The sequence below is a fragment of the Aquarana catesbeiana genome, linkage group LG01, assembly GCF_042186555.1.
Source record: "Aquarana catesbeiana isolate 2022-GZ linkage group LG01, ASM4218655v1, whole genome shotgun sequence".
Classification (NCBI taxonomy): Eukaryota; Metazoa; Chordata; class Amphibia; order Anura; family Ranidae; genus Aquarana; species Aquarana catesbeiana.
In genome coordinates, this window is record NC_133324.1 from 610,946,704 (window position 1) to 610,969,305 (window position 22,602).

The following is a 22,602-nucleotide window of genomic DNA, read 5'->3' on the forward strand; positions in this document are numbered from 1 at the left end:
AAATGACCCATTCCAAGACTGTCTGAGGAAGACTGCAAAGCGCTAGTCACCAAGATTACAATTAAGGAGGTGCAGGAGGCAATTTTCGCCTTTCCTCCCAACAAGACCCCAGGTCCAGACGGTTTTCCAGCCGACTTCTATAAAACACATTGATCAGTTAGCCAAGAGATTCAACTGGTTACTAGAACACTGCATAGAAAATTCATCCCTACCAGACTCCATGTTAGAGGCATATATGATCCTTCTACCAAAAGCAGGGAAGGACCAGACTGAGTGTGCATCATACTGCACCATAGCACTATTAAATGCAGATCTGAAGATCTTAACCAAAATACTGGCAACCAGACTAGCTAAGGTTATCCAAACCATAGTCAACATTGACTAGACAGGGATCATGCCAGGGAAATCGATTGATACAAACCTAAGGAGACTGTTCATCCACCTACAACTTCCACCCATGGAAACGGACACCAGAATTGTAGTGTCAATAGACATTGAAAAAGCCTTTGACTCTGTTGATTGGTTGTTCATGTTTAAAGTATTGGAAGTCATGGGATTTGGGCCGCAATTTAGAAAATGGATCTCTATGTTATATAGGAGCCCCAGAGTAGCTATCAGATTGGGATCTGTGATATCTGATTTCTTTGAGGTGGGCAGGGGCACCAGACAGGGTTGCACATTGTCCCCATTCCTGTTCGCCCTGGTAATGGAGCCCCTGGCCACCGCACTGAGATCCTCTGGGGAAGTACAGGCAATTAAAGTAGGTACAATTCACAAAACATTAGCTTTATATGCAGACGAGACATGCTCCTGTTTCTAAATGACCCAGATGCCTCGTTGAAGGCGGTGCTGAAGATCCTACTTGTAGATAAATTTGCCAAATTCTCCGGGTTGAGAGTGAACTGGAATAAGTCGTCAATTTTACCATTAGACATCAAAGCTAGGGAGAAAGTTGTTCCAGACATGCCATTGCAATGGGTTCCATCCCTCAAATATCTTGGGGTAAAAATTACCGCTAAGGTGCAAGACTACTTTCCTCTAAATTTACTCCCTCTATTGACCCTCCTCAAACAGAAATTACAGGCTTGGAGCAAGTTACCACTCTCCCTAATAGGTAGAATGAGTCTGCTCAAAATGAAGATCCTTCCGGTAATATTATACTTATTATGACTGTGAGGGTGTGTTTATTGGGACTGGTAGAGGTGGTCCCAACGAGGGCACTAAGAACATTACTTACCATTTTATTGTTCTACGGGAAAAAAGCCATACTGCCTAAATGGAAAAATGCAAGTGTTCCTGATATCAATTTTTAGAAGCGGTTGGTAAACTCCATGCTGCCTTACTATAAAACCACGTATAGGGCAAGGGGATGTATGAAAACATTTGACAAAGTGTGGAAAGTTTGGTATGAGTCTGATACTACGGTGGGTTAAATGAAGATCTCCTAGGGGTTCGTCCATCCAGATAAGGTACCAGGAAGTGAGACCTGAGCGTTATATTACAAGAAAACAATACTGTGTTATAAAAATATATAGTGACATGTTGGTTGGAACCTAATACACTGATAAATTACACATTGATGACAGTATAGAATGGAAAATCTGAGTAAACAAAACAGAATTGTAAATAGGCTTAATAACTCACTATGCACTATGAGCTGTGACAAGGGGGGGGGGGGGTTGAAGAAAGGGAGGGGGGAGTTTAATAGTGAGTCAGCGACTATGTTAGTCAGAATAGATGTATTGGGCCCTGCGAGGCCACTGTTTTCTTGGGGGCATGTCACGTTGACATGATCCCAATGTCTGAATATATATGTATATATATTCTCTTAAAAATGTTTAATAAAAAGAATTTAAAAAAAATAAATATACCTGTCGTCCAGACACGTTCCAGGTGTTCTATCCCATATTTTAAACAAAATGTACCTAAAAAAATAACATTTGTGATACTTACCTTTTAATTGACATCCGTGTAAGGTTAAAGAACTTGTCCAGGTGTCGACGAAGGTCTACATACAGTGTCCAAAACTGGCCCTTACTTTCCTGCTCCATCAACAGTGGATGCACCCAATAACAACTTCTCTTACGGGCATGCAGTCTCAGCAGTACAATGGCCATAATCATGAATAAGTCTGCAAGTGCAGACATAGTCTCTACACAGCACTCAAAAGGACAATTCCAAGAGATAAACAGGAAAAGTGACCTGGAAACATCGTCTTGATCAAAATAAAGATTTTGCAATTGAAATAATCAAAAAACAAACCAGGGAAAAAAAAAAAAAAAAAATCCGGAAATGCATCAAAAATGCATTAAAAAGCGCATGCAGAAACGATCTGGAGGACATTTTTGTGGTGTGAACTAGCCCTATAACAGTTCATTTGATTGATTATATAATTTGCAGAATGGTACCAACAATCAGAAAGTCAGTAAACCTTTAAGTAACTTTGCTGCACTATGTAGTGCAGTTTTGCCCATTTTATTTCTATTGCAGTACCGGTGGGGTTTCCAAGCAATTGAGCTGCAAGAATAGTGTGGTAGACCGCTTTACCGTCTGCTATTGTGACCATATGTACATAACAAGGTTTGATATGATTGTACACTTGGCAACTGGCTTTTTCTCTGTACCTTTAACGTGCTCCTGCTTGCAGTATAGACAAATGACGGCAGGCAGGATCCCCTCTCGTTCTGGAAGGACGTCATATGTCGCCCCAGTCTCACAGCGATCTCGGTAACCACCTGCTGTGCAGCAATCTTGGTAACGAGTCAATGATGTGGCTCTTTACCGATGTGATCGTCTGTGTCCAAATCACATGTAAAACACGGAGCTGTCATTTATCGGCTCTCCTCGACTCACATTGACCGAGTGTGAGGTGAGGAGAGCCGATCAGCGGCATCTCCCTACAGGGGAGAATGTACAGATAATCAGGGCACTGATCATCAGTGCCCTGATTATCTGTGCAGCCCCAACAGTGATGCCAGTCAGTGCCCATCAGAAATTCCAGTCAGTGCTGAATTTCAGTGCCGCCTATAACTGCCTATCAGTGCTGCATATTACTGCCAACTCTTCAGAGAATAATTACCAGTTTACAAAATTTTCTGACAGAAAATAAAGACCACATTTTTTCGAAAAAAAATTAAAAACCCAGCGGTGATTAAATGCCACCAAAAGAAATCTCTATTTGTGTGAAAAAAATAACAGTTTAATTTGGGTACAGTGTTGCATGACCACGCAATTGTCATTCAAAGTGTGACAGCACTAAAAGCTGAAAATTGTCCTGGGCAGGAAGGGGGTGAAAGTGCCTGGTATTGAAGTGGTTAAATCACAAATGCTTTAATTACTCTCCAGAGAAATCTCTCTCTTCCCGCATTAATAATCCATCAGGTTCTAGATGAACAAAAATGACAATGATGCGCACAATAAATTATGTTTAATTATATACATAATTTACAAACAAAAATATAAAAATAAGCACCAATTATAAAAAACATAGTTATTTAGTATCCCCATGAATTTTACATATCAGTACACAAGAATACCAGCCTCTTTTGAAAATTCAGAAATATACAGCAAAATAATTGACATCTTAGTGGTTAACAATTGTATTTTAAAGGACACCTTTGAACTTAGATATAAAATACTGTATAAATGGCAAAATGTGTTTGTAGATCAAAATCAGGCTTAGTTTTGCAAGAAAAAAAAAATGAAAGTTGGGTGGTGCTATGGCATCAAAGATAAAATTATATCTATATGTCAGAGGTATGCACAAGGCAGATTTATAGGACAAGTAGTACTTTCCCCCTAGACATTTTTATCTAGAGTTTTTGGCAACGGAGTGGACATCGTAGTGGCAGGCACAGTTTCTTCTGGAATTTGTCTCTTTGGTTCTTCAGCAGGTTCTTCAGGCTGTACATGATAAAAACACAAAAGAAAAATTTACTTCCTAGAATGTTTAATAATTTATAGCTTTAAAATGAAATATATTCGCATTTTAATTTTCTATACAGAGAAATAGCTTGAACAAAATGTTGTAATTATAAAGAAGAAATACATTTTATAATATTCTGTTGGAGAGGTTAAATTCAGTTAGGCCTCAAGACAAGACAGATGAACTAAGCCCGGGTTCACACCTATGCGAATTAGATGCGGCTTACACCGCATCTAATTCGCAGGACATTTTAAAATACATTCATATGAATGTATCTGGTTCACATATGTGCGTTGCATTCGCACTGCGCATTGCACAAAAAACGTGTGCGTTTTTTGGGCATTGCGGTGCGAACTACAAGCCTATTATCTCCTATGGGAACGCATCTGATTCGCAGATGCATTGCGTTCTGAACAAGGATTTTCTCTTTCTCCTCACTACACCTCCCCCTCTCCCCCCCCCCCTCCCTCTCTCCCTCCCCCTCTCCCTGCTCTCTAATCCTCAGCAAAAACGCAATGAATCCGTTGAACAGGAGATTGTTATCTCCCCAGTGAAACCTGAGCTTCAATTCGCACATGTGTGAAACCAGGCTTAAGGTCTTTGTGAAGTCATCTGTTTTCCAAGTTTTCAATGGATTAACTATTTGTAGATTACACAACCCTTGTGTTGAAACAGAGTTGCTTGAATAATAATGTCCCATTTCACAAAACAAAGAAGAGGTTTACCTATATCAGTGGGTAGATAAAAACGACAAACACAGCCATAGAAAAAAGGGTTATACAGACTATTATCACATAAAAACACCCTTGTCCTGCAAATCCTACTGTGTTATATGTTAGGAGCTGTGTAGATAGCTAATCCATCTCTAAATAGACTAGTCTCTCACGTGTAGAAGCTTTTAATAATAAATATTGTGTGTTTCACCACTGTAAAAATGAAAAAAAGTGTCGCACACAAAAAAAACGAATATATAGTGTCACGAGTGGTAGTATATTGCGGGCAGGAGTGCAAAGCAGTGTAAGGTACAATAAACTGCAAAGTGTAAACCTATAAAAGGTGACTAGTAAGGATAAACTTGCAATAAAGCATACAGATATAAAACCCGTGGTGGATCTTATATGAATTACATTGTTATAACAGCTGAAACCAAAAAATACAAAATAAACTGGATTTGAGTCCCAAAAGTGGTAGTAATGAAACGGGATGTAATGAAGAGGCAACTTCTGTATAAGTCAAACAGTCAGATAATTCAGAACACATTTTTCTGTTCTAAGACATGCCTAGTGGTTGAAGGTGATATTACCTGAAACTCACTAAAAAGTCAACTAAAAGGGGTGTTCTGGCCGTTTTTTTTTTTTTTTTTTAAGTCAGCAGCTACAAACACTGTAGCTGCTGACTTTTAATAAGGACACTTACCTGTCCAGCAGGCCCGCGATGTCGGCCCCCTGAGGCCAATCCGTCCATCGGATCAGCTGCCGGCACCGCCATCCTAACTAAGGGAAACAGGCAGTGGAGCCTTGTGGCTTCACTGCCAGTTTCCTACAGCACATGCGCGAGTCGCGCGGTGCTTTGTGAATGACCACGTTGTTTCCTGGGGGACACACATGTCCCAGAAGGCAACGGGGCCGCTCGCCGAAGAGGAGGAAGCGCCGCGGAATAGGAAGAGGAAGATTAGGAAGACTGCCTAGCAACAGGGGTTTCAGGTAAGTTAAATTTTTTTTTTTCAAATTTGTTTTTTTTTTCCTTTTAAGAATATTGATGCACTTTTATTTTAGGGTGGCCCTCCACTTTAAATTTCTTTAACAAATGGAAAAGAAGCCATACCTTTTGGACTGAGCCTATTATCATTTTATGATCTTATTGTCTGAGATGGTATTTAGAGGGAGAAGCAAGGGAGATGCTAGGAAGACACTCAAGAACATTCACAAATACCTGATTACCATCAATCATACACATACACCATTCATCTACTCACGCTTTTACATTCATGAAGATTCCTGAACACCTTATGCTTTGGAATTCGGGGGTCGCAAGAAGTAATTCCTCTTTAAGAGTATCCATCTTGGCAGCCATTCTAAAAACTCTGGTAACCAGCAATTCAGACCAGTAGCCGTTTTGGAACAGGTAATTATGTTGTGTTAATTTTATCTTATATTCATTGGTGTTCTTCTAAATATTGATTTATTAAGCATTATACAATTGATCATTTTTCTCCAGAATCAATAACCGCCTTGTAGATTTTTCTCTAAAGATTTATTTTTCAATATATATTTTTCATTTTGAAGTTTCCATTTTATGACATAACGCCTAATTTTATTTCATGCTGTTAACCACTTACTTACCTGGAGTATAGTAATGGTTGAATTTGTGAAATATAGATGTTCTGTCCAATTGTCATTTTACAAGGTTATTGATTCTACAGGGAAGTTTATCACTGTTATATTACATCAAACAGGTACTACACGCCAATTTAGCAGGTATTTCAATTGATATTCAAGATTTTATGTAACGGATTCTGCATTTTAATTTTATGTAACGTTTGTTTATGTCAACCAATATATATAACTATTTTGTATGATTACATGTCTGGTGAATAAATTTCATATTTTTAGACTGTGGTCATAATATATTGAATCTGTATCTAAAAAATATAATTGTTAAAAATTACTTAATTATAAATACTGCGCAGGAAAACTTTCCTGAATAAGCACAACAAAAACAAGACAATTTTTTGGGTTGAAATCTAGTTTTATATTGCTGCCCATGTTTTTGTTCCTCCTCTTACATCAGTTACTGTTTCAATGACACAAACAGCAATAAAAACCTAATATCCAACTCCTCCCTATTTTATCCAAAAACGTTTTGCATGGACATACACTTAACCACTTGCTGCCCAGGCCAATTCTCACACATACCTTACCAGCAGCAGTCAGTAATAAAGTAGGTGTCGGCAAAAAACACACCCCACCCAGCAGCTAGGCATGCATTGTTGACACATTACACTGCCAAAGCCAGGGGGGGGATGGGGGGGAGTTGGTGTAGTTTGGATAGGTAGGTCTGGCCCTGAGCAGTAGAATGTATGGTCAGTAATAGAAACTGCATTCTACTAATACTGCGATCAAGATGCGGGTGCCACAGCTGGGGGTGGGTGTAGTTTGGATAGGTAGGCCTGGGCCTGAGCAGTAGAGCATATGGTCAGTAAAAGAATTTGAATCCTGCTAATACTGTGATCAAGACACAGGTAGGCCAACAACAGAGGCAGGCAGGACACCAGCAAAAGTTAAATGGCCTGGGTGACAATGTACCGTCCCTAGTTCCATAAAGCCATGGCCAATGTGGCTTAGACAATCTGGCCATGTAATCCTGAATCTGAATTAGAACCTCCTCCAAGTCAAATAATTGATCAAATAGACTTTGCCCAACCTGAACAGCATTTGGCCACACTGGAATTGGCCATGATACCCGAGTTAAAGAACACTTTCTAGGGTGTTTATTTCACACGAAAAAAAAAAAAAAAAAAAAAAAAAAAAAAACACAGCAGATGGTCAAAAGTAGAATTCACTTTTGCTTTTTTGTTGACTCCTACCCAACAATGTTTCATTTCACACAGGACAAGATGAAGAAAAAAAAGGGTTAAATTAATTACAACAGAAATTTGTACATGGGTGCCTGGCATTGGTGTTTATCACAAGTTAACATGAATTACCCTACTGGCTCCATCTGGTATTTCTGAGAGAACCTATGTGCACTTGCAAACATGCCTGCTATAAATGAATGAACTTGCGCTCAAATCCATTCACATCTCATTTGTACTTAAAATATAACTAAAAGGCAAAACTTTTTTTTTTAGTTTTGGACAGAGAGGGATTAGAATGCCTGTCAGTTGTTATTGTTGTCTGTGCCCCCATTAAGGAGTTTCCCCCTCTCTATTTGTCCTGTTTACCATTATAATTGAAAGTAAAGAAAATCCCAAACTTTGGGTTGCCCCTAGAAAAATAATAGGAGGCAAAATCTTCTAGTGAGGAAACTAATTCTGCAGGGATTTTCTCTTCCTTCCTGTTTGACTATGGGGCAGGGAGTGAAGGTAAATCTCCACAACGGGACACAGATGGTGTGTTGCTATGGCCATTTGTATTGTCTTGATAGCCATAATATAGAGTTAGATTTTTAAGAGCATATGTTTGCAGAGAAGCTAGCACAACCCCCCCCCCCCCTCCACACCCTCCGTTGATGTGTAAATAAACCAGTTGGATAGGTTTTTGGAGCTGAGCCAACAGTATGTCCTCTGTAGGATGTGATGTAAGCAGGAGTTAGGGGTTGGAGATTTAGCTTTTGAAAGAAACATGTGCTTGCAAAAGAGATAGTGTTTGGAAGGACAATGGGGAAATACATGGCTACCAGAAGCTGGAGAGTTTGAGAACTTTTGAGTTGGACTGAGCAAGGAACCATGAAGGACATTACATCTTGATCCCTAAGTTGAGTAACTGTTTAGTGTACTTAATGCGTACATATGATACATGTTTATATTTGTAGGCATATTTTTGTAAGCTATGAGTTGTGTTGTATTGTGTATTCTACAGTTGTATGTGCAGTTTTTCCTGTTTAGTAAAGCATTGATACACTACAGAAGTCCAAGCTTCCTTGATTATACCGCAAGAACTTTAATAGATAGACGCAAAGCAAAACATTGGGGGCTTGTGCCAGGATTTGCGCTAAAATCTCAACCGAAGCAGACCCGTTTTCTGTGGTGTGTTTTGTTGCTTGTGCTGGGGGAAAATGCTGCTTACACTGTTTAGAAAGAGTAAGGCTGCAAAGGTTTCTGGTGTCCAGGAGGACTTGAAGGCGTGTACCCTTCCTACCTGGGCCACAAATAGTCAGAAGTCTGTTCTAAAGGAGCTGGCTGGATATGCTTCTCCTTTGAACAGAGCTTGGGTTGGAGTCTCTGATCTTTTCTCAGATTTTAGTCTCAAAAGTTTTGGGTTCAGTAAGGGAGAGACGCGGGCAGTTGCTGTGTTTGGTTTGCACTTCCTGCATGCTCTACATATTGAATCTGAAAAGAGGGAAAATTCAGAATTAGAAAGATTTACTGAAGGAGCAGCTTGCAGTAGCATCCAAGTGTTTGGAAGAAATTGCAAGCAAGGCAAAAGATTTAGAAAGGAGGGTAATCAAAGTTAAACCTGCAGTGGCTTCGAAAGAGTGTTCAAACCCCTGTAGGCTAAGCTGAAGATTTGAATGAGCGGTGTGCAGCCCTCATAAACAAGTCTAATGATACCCTAACAAAGGACAAAGGCCCGAAGCCTGTAAGCAGAAGTAGAACATGTGCCACTGTTACTTCCCATAAGTGGGAAGCTGAGGATTTGATCAGCTCAAATGGCCAAGTTGAGTCAGCTACAAGGTAGACAAGGCCTATGATCTCCAGGAGACACATGTTTCGAAAGGGATTTTTTTCCTCCCATTTACAATACGGGGGGGGGGTTATTTCGCCCTTTCCTGGACAAAAGGCTTTAAAGCAGGGGTCTCAAACCGGTGGCCCTCCAGCTTTTGTGAAACTACATATCCCATCATGCCTCTGCCTGTGGGAGTCATGCTTGTAACGGTCAGCCTTGCAATGCCTCATGGGACTTGTAGTTTCACAACAGCTGGAGGGCCTCCAGTTTGAGACCCGTGCTTTAAAGAGATGTTGAAGTTTTCTATACTATGCTATAAAGTCAAGAGGTGGTATGTTTTGCTATGGCTCTTAATCACTTTAAGAATAATATGGTTAGACTTTTAAGAGCATATGTTTAAAGAGTCTCTTCCCCTCCATTGATATGTAAATAAACCAGTTGGATAGGTTTTGGAGCTGAGACAGGAAGTTGGTATACAGGAAGTTGGTGGGAGGGGCTTGGGGTCTTTTGAAAGAAACATGTGGTCGGACAAGAGATGTGTTTGGAAGGACAAAGAGGAAGACATGGATGCGAGGAGCTCAAGAACTTTGGAGACGTTTTGAGTTGGACTGAGCAAGGAACCACGAAGGACATAACATCTTAAACCCTAAGTTGAGTAACTGTCTAGTTTACTTAATGCGTACATATTGTATATGCTTATATTTGTAGGCATATTTTGTAAGCTATGAATTGTGTTGCATTGTGTATCCTACAGTTGTATGTGGAGCTTTTCTGTTTAGTAAAGCATTGATACACTACAGGAGTCTAAGCTTCCTTGGTTTTATCGCAAGAACTTTGATAGACATAAAGCTAAACAGATGGCTGAAAACATGCGTCAGTGTCCTGAAAGGGGCCGGACGCATGGATGGGAGGGGGCGGCGGCGGCGCATGTGCACCCTTATTGGACGCCCCTGGTTATAACCCTTCTTTACTCTATCCAAAATGAAAAAAATACGTTTTTGCCTACAGTTCTACTTTAATCCTGTTTGTCAAAAGAAAAGCAGCTACACAGAAATTGCAAATGTTGGCAACACATTTTGTTATTTTCTTTTTGCAATTTCTATCTTTCTGAAGCCCAAGGTTCAAATTAAATGATCAAAACTGTGCTTTGGATCAAACAAAACCACTACAGTGCAACTTCAAAGGCATTTTTTTTTTTATGTATTTCTATGCCTAAATCTATTTTTTCTTTGTCACTTGCAACAAGAAAACGACTGAAACAATGGCTGTGGTTGAAAGCTGACAGAAAGCAAATTTAAAACATGAATGGCCAGTATTTGGAACAGAACACTTTATGTAGTTATAGTTAACTTACAAGACTCACCCTGTGTTTAAGGTAAGAAAGGTATGTGTCCCATCCTAGTGTGATCACATTGACATAAATAACACGAAATCTTGGAGGTAGGAAGTAGAAATTGATCATTTGTGCAGCCGGCCACACAGTCCAATCAGCCTATAAGAAAAACAGAAGTGTATAGTTAATATTATATTATACAGGATTTATATAGTGCCAAACAAAATAAAGGCAGACATTACAGTTACATTACAATTTGGTACAAGAGGAATCAATGAATACATTTTTATGTACATGTTAATTAACATTGCGCTTAACAACAACAATGTCAAAGCAAAAATTTAATGAAAACATTTACTAGAAGGAAAACTATATTTGTAGTTTAAAAACCCTTCTCATGCCAGGCCCTGCTCTCCATTTTTCACCTCTGGTGACATATAGCTATCAGAGTTAGTAAAAGACCTCCCAAACCATACATTTTATGAAAGCACGAGACTGGTAGAATGAAAATGGCGCTACAGATTTTGTACAGTGGGTATAGAAAAGAATCACCCCCCCCCCCCCCATTTTTACATAGTCACATTTTGTTGCCTGAAATGAAGACAGATACAGTATGTTTTATCCAGCTGTATTTACTTGCACCTTATAACATTCAAGTGAAAGATTTAACACCTACATGTCAGAGGAAAAAAAATAAAATAAATCAAAAACAGAATCACTGAGTTGGAAAAAGGATTGCCTCCTCCTGAAAAGGACTTGTAAACTCACTAAGGTGTAGCTAATCACCTTCTCAAAGGCATACAAAGCCATCTGACTTTCAAATGTGATCAGCGGTGGTCATTCTGATTAGCTCAGCATGAAAAGAGCTTTCCTGGAGCATTTCAGTCCCTGGTAGTGCAACTGAAGCAAATAAACAATCAACTATGGGTGGCAATGCAATGTCAAAAGATCTCCAGGATACTGTTGAAGACAGGCACAAGTCAGCAGATGGATACAAAATAATTTCAAAGGCTTTATAAATGTCTAGAAGCACAATGAAGTATATTATTAGGAAGTGTAAGGTATTTAGTATAACACAGACCCTCCCTGGATCAAGACGTTGTTCCAAACTGAATGAAAGAGCCAGAAGGAAACTAGTCAGGGAGGCTACCAAGAGGCCTACAGCAACTCTGAAGCAGTTGCAGGAATTTATGACAAAGAGTGGTCGTTGTGTGCATATGACAATATTCACAAATTATTCTCCACAAATGTGGCTTGTATGGGAGGGTTGCAAGGAAAAAGCCACTCCTCAAGAAAGGCCACATGCAGTCACGACTGAGCTTTGCCAAAAACGCACCTTGAAGTCTGGTAGGAATCCAATCCAATGCAGCTCACTAGCCACATAACACCATTCTTACAGTAAAGCATGGAGGTGTTAATATCCTGTTATCGCTGTGTTTCTCTGCGGCAGGGACTGAAGCACTTGTCAGGATGGAAGGAAGAATGGATGGGGCAAAGTACTATCAAATTCTTGAGGAAAATCTGCTGCCCTCTGCTAGAAAGTTGTCAGTGAGAAGGTTTACCTTCCAACATGGAATTGACCCAAAGCACGCAGCAAAAATGACCACATTGTGGTTAAAGGAGAAAAATGTGAATCATCTTGCATTGCCTAGTCAGAGCCCAGACTTAAATCCCATTGAAAATCTGTGGAATGACTTGAAGACTGCAGTCCACAAAAGGTCACCATCAAATTTAACTGAATTTGAGCAGTTCTGCAAAGAAGAGTGGGCAAATATTGTAAAGTCTAGATGTGCAAAGTTAGTAGAGACATATCCCAACAGACTAAATGCTGTAATTAAAGCAAAAGGTGGTTCAACAAAATACTGACACAAGGGGATGATCTTTTCCAACTCAGCGATCCTGTTCTTGAATTTTTTTTAAATACATTCTCTGACATGTGTTCTTTTCTATACCCACCGAAGGTCCTTTGATAGTTGTACAAATACAGTATTTATCAAAACTAGATTTTTGCTAGAAATACTCAAAATTATTATTAGCGCACAAACACAAAATTACAAAATTCCTACGAAATGTAAAGCAAGAAAACGTTAATTAGTTAATAACAAATATTTATACACGTTAAATTAAGCCTTTTTGTACAGTGGTGAAAATCACAAAACATTCTGTGTTTAGGGCCAGTTCACACCATAGAAACGCAGTCCGGATGCGTTCCAGGTGCTTTTCTGCATGCGCGTTTTTGATGCGTTCCAGTGCGTTTTGGCACTGCGTTTTCGGTGCATTTAGGTGCGTTCCAGTGCGGTTTTGATGTGTTTTACAGCGTTCCAGTCCAGTGCAGAAAAAATGCAGCATGTTCTACTTTTTTTTCTGGAACTGAAACGCACTGGAACTGCAAGCACTGGTGTGAACTATGCCATTGAAAACCATATAACCTACTTTCCATGCATTTTTGATGCAGAAAAAAAAAAAAAAAAAAAAAAAAAAAAAACGCACTGGACTGCATGTGGTGTGAACTGGCCCTTAATACGCATTTGGATGGTCCCCCCCCTTGTGATAGAGAAAAAGATCACGGACACCAAAGTCCTCAATCTCCTTGTCCCTTGACACCCAGCGTTAACCAACACTCAAAACGGAAGTGCTCAGTACTGAATGCTTCCTTGTTCATTCACAAATGTAAATTAGTAAACATGCTTTTCATCTTTACCAATCTCCATCAGTGCTCAGTACTGTGCTGAGATGGCAGAGACAGCGGATAGCACACAGAGGGACAGCACACAGTAGTGGTCGAGGGCAGTCTGTGAGGCAGTTGCATTCTTTTAAGAATGGACGCAATTGCTGCGGATCACAACTGTTCATGAAACTGTAGAGTCTGGGGGACCATTCTGCTACAAGTTCATTGTTACTACTGCAACCATTAACATACAACATAGGGGGATTGTAGCAGATGCAAGGGTTTCTGAACCAGCCCACTGCAAGAAGGTTTTGTTCATACATAACATTTAGGCCCCTTTCACACTGGGGCGGTTTGCAGGCGTTATTGCGCTAAAAATACTGCCTGCAAACCGCCCCTAAACAGCCTCCGCTGTTTGTTCAGTGTGAAAGCCCGAGGGCTTTCACGCTGAAGCGGTGCACTGGCAGGACGGTAAAAAAAGTCCTGCGAGACGCATCTTTGGAGCGGTGAAGGAGCGGTGTGTTCACCGCTCCTGCCCATTGAAATCAATGGGACAGCGCGGCTATACCGTGGTAATACCGTGGCTATAGCTGCGCTGTACGAGCGGGTTTAACCCTTTTTCGGCCGCCAGCGGGGGTTAAAACCGCACCGCTAGTGGCCGAATACAGCCGCAAAAACTACGGTAAAACAGCGCTAAAAATAGCGCTGTTTTACCGCCGACGCCCCCACTGCCCCAGTGTGAAAGGGGCCTTACATACGGACACAAGAGTTTTACAAGGGGCTGGCTTAGTGGCCACTTGACTCTGGTCTCATCCCTAGTAAGAGTTTGGTTTTTTTTTTTCTTTTAAAGGAAGAATTAGCCTTAGCTGGGCTTTAGACCTATTGGCTAAATATGATTGCTTTTATTATACCAAGCAGATAACTTAAACTTACTATTTCCTTACCTTATAGAACTCCCAAAATTTGTCTTTGAATTCTATCCAGCTCTCATTCAAGCTTTGCCCTTCCATGGAACCCATACCTGTGTATGAGAATACAGTTATTGCTTTTTATAAAATGGCCACTTAAATAAGACTGCTGTAGCTATGTTGCAACAAACATGAAATCATATACAATCTTATGACAACCCAGTGGGATGTTCATTAATATTTGCCACAAATTACTAGTAAAAACTGTTCCTAAGCTCAATGTGAAAGTTGACCATACATTGTAAAATGTTCTCCCCCACCCAAAAAAAATAAATAAAAAAATGGCAATCAGTTTTTGGTTAACAGCCGATGCCAAAAAGAAGAAAAAGTTTGCTGCTTGCAGCCTTCTGACAGTTTATATATACACTAATCAGCTATTACTTTATGACCACTGACAGGGTAATGTAAGCGAACAATTACCTTGCTACCATGGCATCTGAAAAAGTCAATGGGATATATTAGACAGCAAGTCCGTGAAGTTGATGACTTGAAAGAAGAAAAAAATGGGCATAGCAGTTTGTTTAAGGAGCTGTGTCAGCCCATGTTGACCCACATCTACAGCCAAAAGCACCTACAATGGCCATCAGAACTGGACCATGGAGCGATGGAAGGTGGTGGTCTGAATTAGTTTTTCTTTTACATCTACAAACATGCACTATGGGAAGAAGATAAGCCAGCAGAGGCAGTGTGATGCTGTGGCCAATGTTCTGCTGGGAAACCTTGGGTCCCGTAATTCATGTGGATGTTACTTGACATGTACCCCCTCCCTAAATGTTGCTGCTGACCATGTACGCCCCTTCATGGAAACTGTATTCCCTGATGGCAGTGGCATCTTTCAGAAGGCTAATGGGCCCTGATACATGGCAAAAATGGTTTTAGAAAGACAACAAGTTTGAGGTGTTGACTTGCCCTCCAAATTCTCCAGATCTTAGTTCAATCAAGCAACTATGGGATGTGCTGGAAAAACAAGTCTGATGCACGAAGGCCCCACCTCACAACTTACTAAGACTTAGGAGGATCTGCTATTCGCAGCTTGGTGCCAGATAACATAGCACAGAGGTCTAGTGGTGTCCATGCCTTGATGGGTCAGGGCTGTTTTAGCGACAATGTAAGGTCGGTGGTCATAGCTGAGAAATATTATAAATATATATATATATATATATATATATATATATATATATATATATATATATATATATATATATATATATATATATATATATATATATTTTACACACATACACAATATACAGTATATTATATAACATACACACATATACAATATATACTAAGCATTAAACATGTATTCACAGCTGGAACAATGATACACCTTTATGGCTGTGGTTGTCAGATGTTCCTGATCCCACTGTGGGTAGAGCAGAGAAGATTTTGAAGCCTGCACAGTAAATCCTACCTCCCTAGAGCTGTTAGCTAGCAGGCATCTGCTGCTGTTGTATATCTAAGAAACTTGCATAATTTGGGCTCATGCACATGGGCAGAAAAACAGCTGCTGCTAGGGACCTCTGGCTTTTTTTAATGCAGCGTCATGTTATATAATGCAGCCATGCACAGGCGCTTGCTTATGTGTGAACACACAGCATTCAGGAACATATAAAAAAAAAAAATCCCCAAAGCTGATTTGGAGAAGTGCTTTTGAGCATAATTTACATGCATAAACGCGCATATATATTTATTCTAGTGGCTAGAATAAATTAATATTCCAGCCAATAGAATGATTTTATAGTCATACACTTATAAAAACACACAAATACGTGAGATTAGAGGCAAATTTTGGCAGCATATTTTTGGAGCATACCTCTGTGCATGAGACCTTCGTTTCAAAATAAATCTAAAGCTTGCGTACACAGTGAGCCCCTTTTAACAACACAGCCCTCTAGTCCCTAATGTAGCACATATACACACTACCTTTAGCTAGATGGAAGAAAGAAATATGGTGTGCCTGTAATAATTATTTACACCATTAAAAAAAAAAAAAACCCTCTTATTGAGCAGATGCAAATTGTAATGATAACCTGACCAAGCAGGGTCAGTAATTTCCCCAGGGCGATGGCCAGGAAAATCTTCTTACACGCTCTGCACATGGCAGGTCCTAAAACAGAAAACTAATTTTACAATTTTTTCTCTCATTCCCCCCCAGCCAAAAAGTGTATTCTGTAGTTGTTCTTTAGAGCAAAACTTAAAGACTATGCAACTGGTGAAATGTTTAATAAGGCACTGAGGAGTAGTATTACAGAGTCCTTTAAAAAATAATCCTAAAATCTTACCTAAAAAGTACCACACGCCAAAGAATGGGGAAGCCACTAGCTGGTCAGTAAACACCTTTTTCAACACCACTTTCATCCCCTGGCCAGGAAGGGTCCTATCCAACCATGAGTACCAGAAATGCATAATCGGGCCCATTGAGCAGCCTATGACAAACATGCGGCCTGAAAGGAAAGAGTAGACAACAAATGAACAGTGAAAAACGGACGTCCTGGATTAGAAAGACCAATACTTGTTAACGTTTACCTGTGTTATAACATTACAGCAGGCCTAGATGCTAAATTCAGTCATTTATTCAAATGTTAGAGAGAGTGGGTAGGGGTATAACGCTTTATTCACACTAGTAGCATGTATCTGCCATTTTCAACAACATGTTGAAAGAAGAGTTTGTCATCTTTTTTTATGCATTTTAAGCTTCAGTGTACAAGGTGTGTCTATTAAATAACGAGACAGTGATCCCACCTAATAATCAAAGCAGTCAGAACCGGTTAGAACTGCATGCGTGGTGACCTTGAACATGTTTGAACCTGCATAACAAGCAACACTCTATGGCGTTCAGTTGATTGTGAGTCGCCATTTAGTTTGGTTGTTTTCTGTAGTGTGCCGAAAAAAATTCTAAGTTTAAAAGTTAAACATGTCAAATTGAAATATTTAGTAAAATTGCACAAAACACCAACAAAATGTTTTTAAATGCTTACTACAGCTTATGGGAATGACGGCCTGTCTCGTGTGCATGTGTTTGAGTGACACAAAAGATTCCACGAGGGACGCGAGAATGAATTCCCAAAAGTTAAATCAGTGCTTAACCACGTAAGGACAGAGCTGTGTTTTGAGATTTGGTGTTTTACTAGCAGAAAAACCTGTTTTTAAACCAGTAATTACTTTGAACCTAATAAGTGTGAGAAGTTTATAGCGAGGAGTGAAATCAGAGTAAGCAATTTCAGTACAGGAGAGGTGCCTGTACAACTGTGCAAGACTGAGCTCAGCTTTAACTCCAGTCCTAGAGACTTTCCATCCTTATAGCCCAGTGATGGCGAACCTTGGCACCCCAAATGTTTTGGAGCTCATGCACTCTGCAGTGTAGTTGAGTATCATGGGAAATGTAGTTTCAAAACATCTGGGGTTCCAAGGTTTGCCATCACCGCTATAGCCCCTTGAGTTGCAGAGTGTCCTCCCTCCCATTTTGGAGCCCCTTTAGTTCCACACCTTTTGCATATGTATTCTACCCCAACATTTTACATTGTTTTTACTTTCCTGAGGACAGAAAGGGGTTTAACTTTGTAGCAGATTTGGACACGTAATTTTATTTCCTAGATTTAAAGTGCATTTCCACTTTCGCAGCCAAAATTGGAATAACACCCAAAAACAGATGGATGAGGGTGTTCCTCGTCCATCTAGCGGATCGAATGACAGTCAGGTGTAAATCAACAGGTGGTCCGTTTACATCCAACCGCCCATAGAAAAAAGTGGGACGCGTCTGTGTCCGCTCTGCATAAGCAAAAGCAGACATGGACAAGCCATCCACCTGCTCAGCGGGGGATCAGCGGACAGATCCCCCACTGAGTAGGCGGACTTCTAGCAGAGCCCACCCCACATAGAAGGGGACTTTGAGTACAAAAAAGATGGTAGCCCAAGACTCTGCACCTTCAAAATACAAGCAACTCCCATAAAAATGTAGACTGCTTGGAAGGAAAAAAGGAGAGAATGTAAATTCCAATACAAACCACCATCAGGTGAGATCAAACCATAAAGGTTAGATTACATTTATTTAAAAAAAAGATTCCTGGTTTGTTATTACAGCCTGTAGCAATGACACATTTACCTGTTCGTAGCCAGTCCCGTTTTTTTTCTGGGTTCTTTCGCTGTTCTCTTGTCTGTTGGATCGTATCACCAATACCCAGCAGGACTCCACAGCTAACCGTGTTGGTGACCAACAAAAAACGTCCCGTAAAGAGGGGCTTCCAATAGCCAGACATTCGAGCCAACAATAATCTACCCTGGGGAAGCATCCTGCCCAAATGTCACCAACCACAAGAAACACTGCAGCATCGACCTGCAACATAAAAACGGAAAATAAAGCAAACTTTAAAAACTGATGTTTCCATTTTAAAGGAAACCTCCATACATGCTCCAAGATTAAAGAATAATAAAGTGGTGTTAAAACAAAAAAAACTTCATTTATTGCAGCTAAACAATTCTTAGATGTGATGGCTGCATTAGGTTTCTTTTTTTTTTTAGACTTACTTTCTTTTATTATCCCCTGGTGATCCAGCCAGTAAGTCTATTTTTTTCTAACACAAGAAGCTGTAGTGCAGATGTAGCAGATGTTGAGACAAACCATTTAACACTGACAGGGGTGCTTTTATTTATGTAAACCTTTATTCTAAAAACTGTTTGCTATAACTGCTTAAAAGTTTTAGCTGATGTTTGTCTTTAATTTGTCAGTCAAGTCCATCTAGATCTGCTAGCTAGTCCATCTAACACTACCCTCTCCTCAGACTGACAATGCTACTCTTCGAAGGAGACTCAGTTGCCCCTCCATCCAGAGTGGGGACACCCCAAGACAGGAAGTGTGTTACTGGTCGGATCACCAGGTGAAAATAAAGGGGGAAAACAAAAAGCCTGAAAAAAGAAAAACTGATGTAGCCACCACATGTAAAGGTTGGCAAGCTGCAATAAGTTTCATGTTTGTTTTTGAATTTAATACTGCTTTAACCACTTCAGCCCCAAAAGGATTTGCCCCCTCAAAGACCAGGCCATTTTTTGCGATACGGCACTGCGTCGCTTTAACTGACAAGTGCGCAGGTGTGCGACCGTGTACCCAAACAAAATTTCCCTACAAATAGAGCTTTCTTTTGGTGGTATTTGATCACCTCTGTGGTTTTTATTTTTTGCTCTATAAACAAAAAAAGATCGTCAATTTTGAAAAAACAAAAAAAACAAACATTTTTTACTTTCGGCTATAAAACACAAAAAAAAAAAAAAAAAAAAAAAAAAAAAAATGAAAAAAAACCAAGTTAGACTTACCGGTAACTTGTTTTCCAGAAGTCTTTCAGGACAGCACCTGAGATAGCGACTCCACCCACCGGAACAGGAAACACCTTCTTCCTCCAAACTTTAAAGGGAGGCGCCTCCCCACCATACCTCAGTTGTAGTAGAGAAGACCTCCGGCCCCGGCTGGAACACAAACACATACGTTAGTCACAGCATAGTATATACAATACAATAGGGCGGGATGTTGCTGTCCTGAAAGACTTCTGGAAAACAAGTTACCGGTAAGTCTAACTTGGTTTTTCCCAAGGCGTCTTTCAGGACAGCACCTGAGAGGATAACAGAGACTTACCCCCTTAGGGCGGGACAACAGCTTGCAGGACCTTTCTGCCAAACGCCTGATCATTAGCAGATGTGAGGTCCAGCCTGTAATGTTTCACGAATGTGTGAAAACTCGACCATGTTGCCGCCTTGCAGATTTGTTCAGGGGTGGCACCAGCTCTCTCTGCCCAAGTGGCCGCTAATGCTCTTGTTGAGTGTGCAGAAATTCCTGCTGGAGGAGACACACCTGCATGCAAATAAGCCTCTGAAATGGCTAACTTCAGCCACCTTGCTAAAGAGATTTTAGAAGCCTGGCAACCTTTCCTGTTGCCCGAAAATAGCACAAACAGAGAATCTGAACGTCTAAAGAGCTTTGTCCTTTCCAAGTAACATAACAAAACTCTTCTAACATCCAACATGTGAAAACAAGTCTCCTTCTCCCCTACTGGGTTGGGGCAGAAGGTCGGAAGTACAATGTCCTGAACACGATTTTGTACTGAAGCTACCTTTGGTAAGAATTTCTGATCTGTTCTAAGTATAACCCTATCTGGGAAGATAGATAAATAGGGTTCCTTAACTGATAAAGCATTAAGCTCACTGATCCTGCGTGCAGAGACCATGGCAATCAGAAACACAGACTTAAAAGTGAGATATCTGAGTGGTGCTTCTTCCAAAGGTTCAAAGGGACTCCTTGTTAGAGACTGGAGGACTATCGACAGATCCCATTTGGGAAACAACTTAAGTGGTGTTGGTCTGGATCTCGTAAGGGATCTGAAAAATCTGGTTACCAATGGATCTGAGGCCACCGATCTTTCTAGGAACACTGCTAGCGCAGCCACCTGTACCTTTAAGGTACTAACTGCTAGTCCCTTGTCAGCACCAACCTGTAAAAATTCCAGAATGGTAACAAGACTCCCTGGGTCCTGGTCAGATGAATTACACCATGTGTTGTAAACCTTCCAGACCTTGGAATAGATATTTCTAGTCACCCTTTTCCTACTGGATAATAGCGTTGAGATTAACCGGTTGGAAAAACCTTTGCTCCTTAAGAGCTGCTCTTCAGATACCAGGCTGTGAGCGCCAAAGTGGCTACCTCTGGGTGATTTACTGGCCCCTGAAATAGTAAATCGTGCCTGAGGGGCAGATGCCAACAAGGCCTGACCGCCATTTTCAGAACGGTTGAAAACCAAGCCCTTCTTGGCCAAAAAGGCGTGATTAGGATAACCGGTACCGTTTCCCTTTGAATCTTTCTTAATACTAAGGGAATTAACTGGAATGGGGGGAAAGCATAGCAGAGATGGAATCTCCATGGATACGCCAAGGCATCTGTTCCTAGTGACCTGTCATGATTGCTTAGGGAAAAAAAAATTGCGGAACCAAGGCATTCTCCTTTGAGGCGAACAGGTCCACCTCTGGCAGCCCCCACTTCTCGACAATCATGGCGAAAACCTCTGGGTTCAGCGACCATTCTGCTTCCCGAATGGGGTTTCTGCTCAGGAAATCTGCCACCCCGTTCAGGGATCCCTTTAGATGGACTGCTGATAAAGACAGCAAGTGTCCTTCTGCCCAACGGAGAATGCTCATGGCTAGTACTTGCAGCGATTTGCTCCTTGTACCTCCCTGCCTGTTTATATAAGCCACGGCCGTGGCATTGTCTGTATTTGTATTTGTTTGTATTTGACATGCTGGGCCCGAAGCCCCTGAGCAAATGACTTCAGAGCCAAGTCGATCGCCCTAAGCTCTCTCCAGTTTGAGGACTTGGTCGCCTCTTTCCTGGACCAGTTTCCCTGAGTGAAACCCTTTTCTAGGTGGGCTCCCCAACCCCAGGAACTGGCATCGGTTGTCAGCCTTTTTCCGATTGGAAAGGCCCAGACTAACCCCTCCGATAGGATATCCTGCCTTTTCCACCACCATAGTGACCTCTTCACTTGGGTTGGAACTCTTACTTCTGAGTCTAGGGATTCCAAATTGTGATCCCAAGATCTCAGAAGAAAAGCCTGCAGATGTCTGAAGTGTAGTCTTGCCCACTGAACAGCTGGCATTGACGAAGTCAGAACACCCAGGGCTGACATGACCAATCTTACCATCAGCTGCTGGTTGGTCTGCAAGAAAGACACTGTATCCTGGATTTTTCCTTTCTTCTCTGAAGGAAGAAAAATTTTTTGGCTTGCCGAATTTATTATATACCCTAGAAACCGAATCTCCTGAGATGGTTCCAGGGAAGATTTTTGGAGATTTAGGATCCAACCTAGAGACTCCAGATGGCTGCATGCTCTGCTTAAATTGCTCAATTCCTCTCTTGAGGGGGCGAAAAATAGCAGATCGTCTAAGTAAGGAATTACTGCGATTCCCTGAAGACGCAGCGGAGCTAGGACCTCTGCCATTACTTTGGTGAAAATTCGGGGTGCGGATGATAGCCCGAAGGGTAGGGCTCTGAATTGCAGATGCTGAATTCTGCCTTCCAACCTTACCGCCAACCTGAGAAACCTCTGGGACTGGGATGAGATTGGAATATGCAGGTATGCATCCTTTAGATCCACTGATGCCATGAAACAACCTGGAGTCAGAAGATTTCTGGCGGTGAAAATTGAGTCCATCTTGAACTTTCTGTATTTGATGGCTCTGTTTAGTGGCTTTAAATTGAGAATTAAACGAAATCTTCCTGTTGGTTTTTTTACCAGGAAGACATGTGAATAGAAGCCCTCGTGCCATTCTTCTGGTGGCAC

General features: G+C 40.9%; 1 protein-coding gene across 2 annotated transcripts in view; it reads right to left on the bottom strand.

Moving 5' to 3' along the window:
- Window positions 1-3,412: 3,412 nt before the first annotated feature.
- The window catches only part of LOC141108193 (mpv17-like protein 2), a 29,898-nt gene continuing 10,708 nt past the window's right edge, over window positions 3,413-22,602 (bottom strand). Inside the window, exons 2-6 of one of the 2 annotated variants that reach the window (XM_073599548.1) lie at window positions 18,387-18,617; window positions 16,567-16,728; window positions 14,258-14,334; window positions 10,676-10,804; window positions 3,413-3,903 (exon numbers count right to left, since the gene is read on the bottom strand). In XM_073599548.1, the coding sequence (XP_073455649.1) occupies window positions 3,799-3,903; window positions 10,676-10,804; window positions 14,258-14,334; window positions 16,567-16,728; window positions 18,387-18,573 (660 nt within the window). In that variant the 5' untranslated portion in view covers window positions 18,574-18,617 and the 3' untranslated portion in view covers window positions 3,413-3,798. Of the gene's footprint in view, window positions 3,904-10,666; window positions 10,805-14,257; window positions 14,335-16,566; window positions 16,729-18,386; window positions 18,618-22,602 lie in introns of both variants that reach the window. The other variant, XM_073599540.1, reaches the window with a different exon arrangement.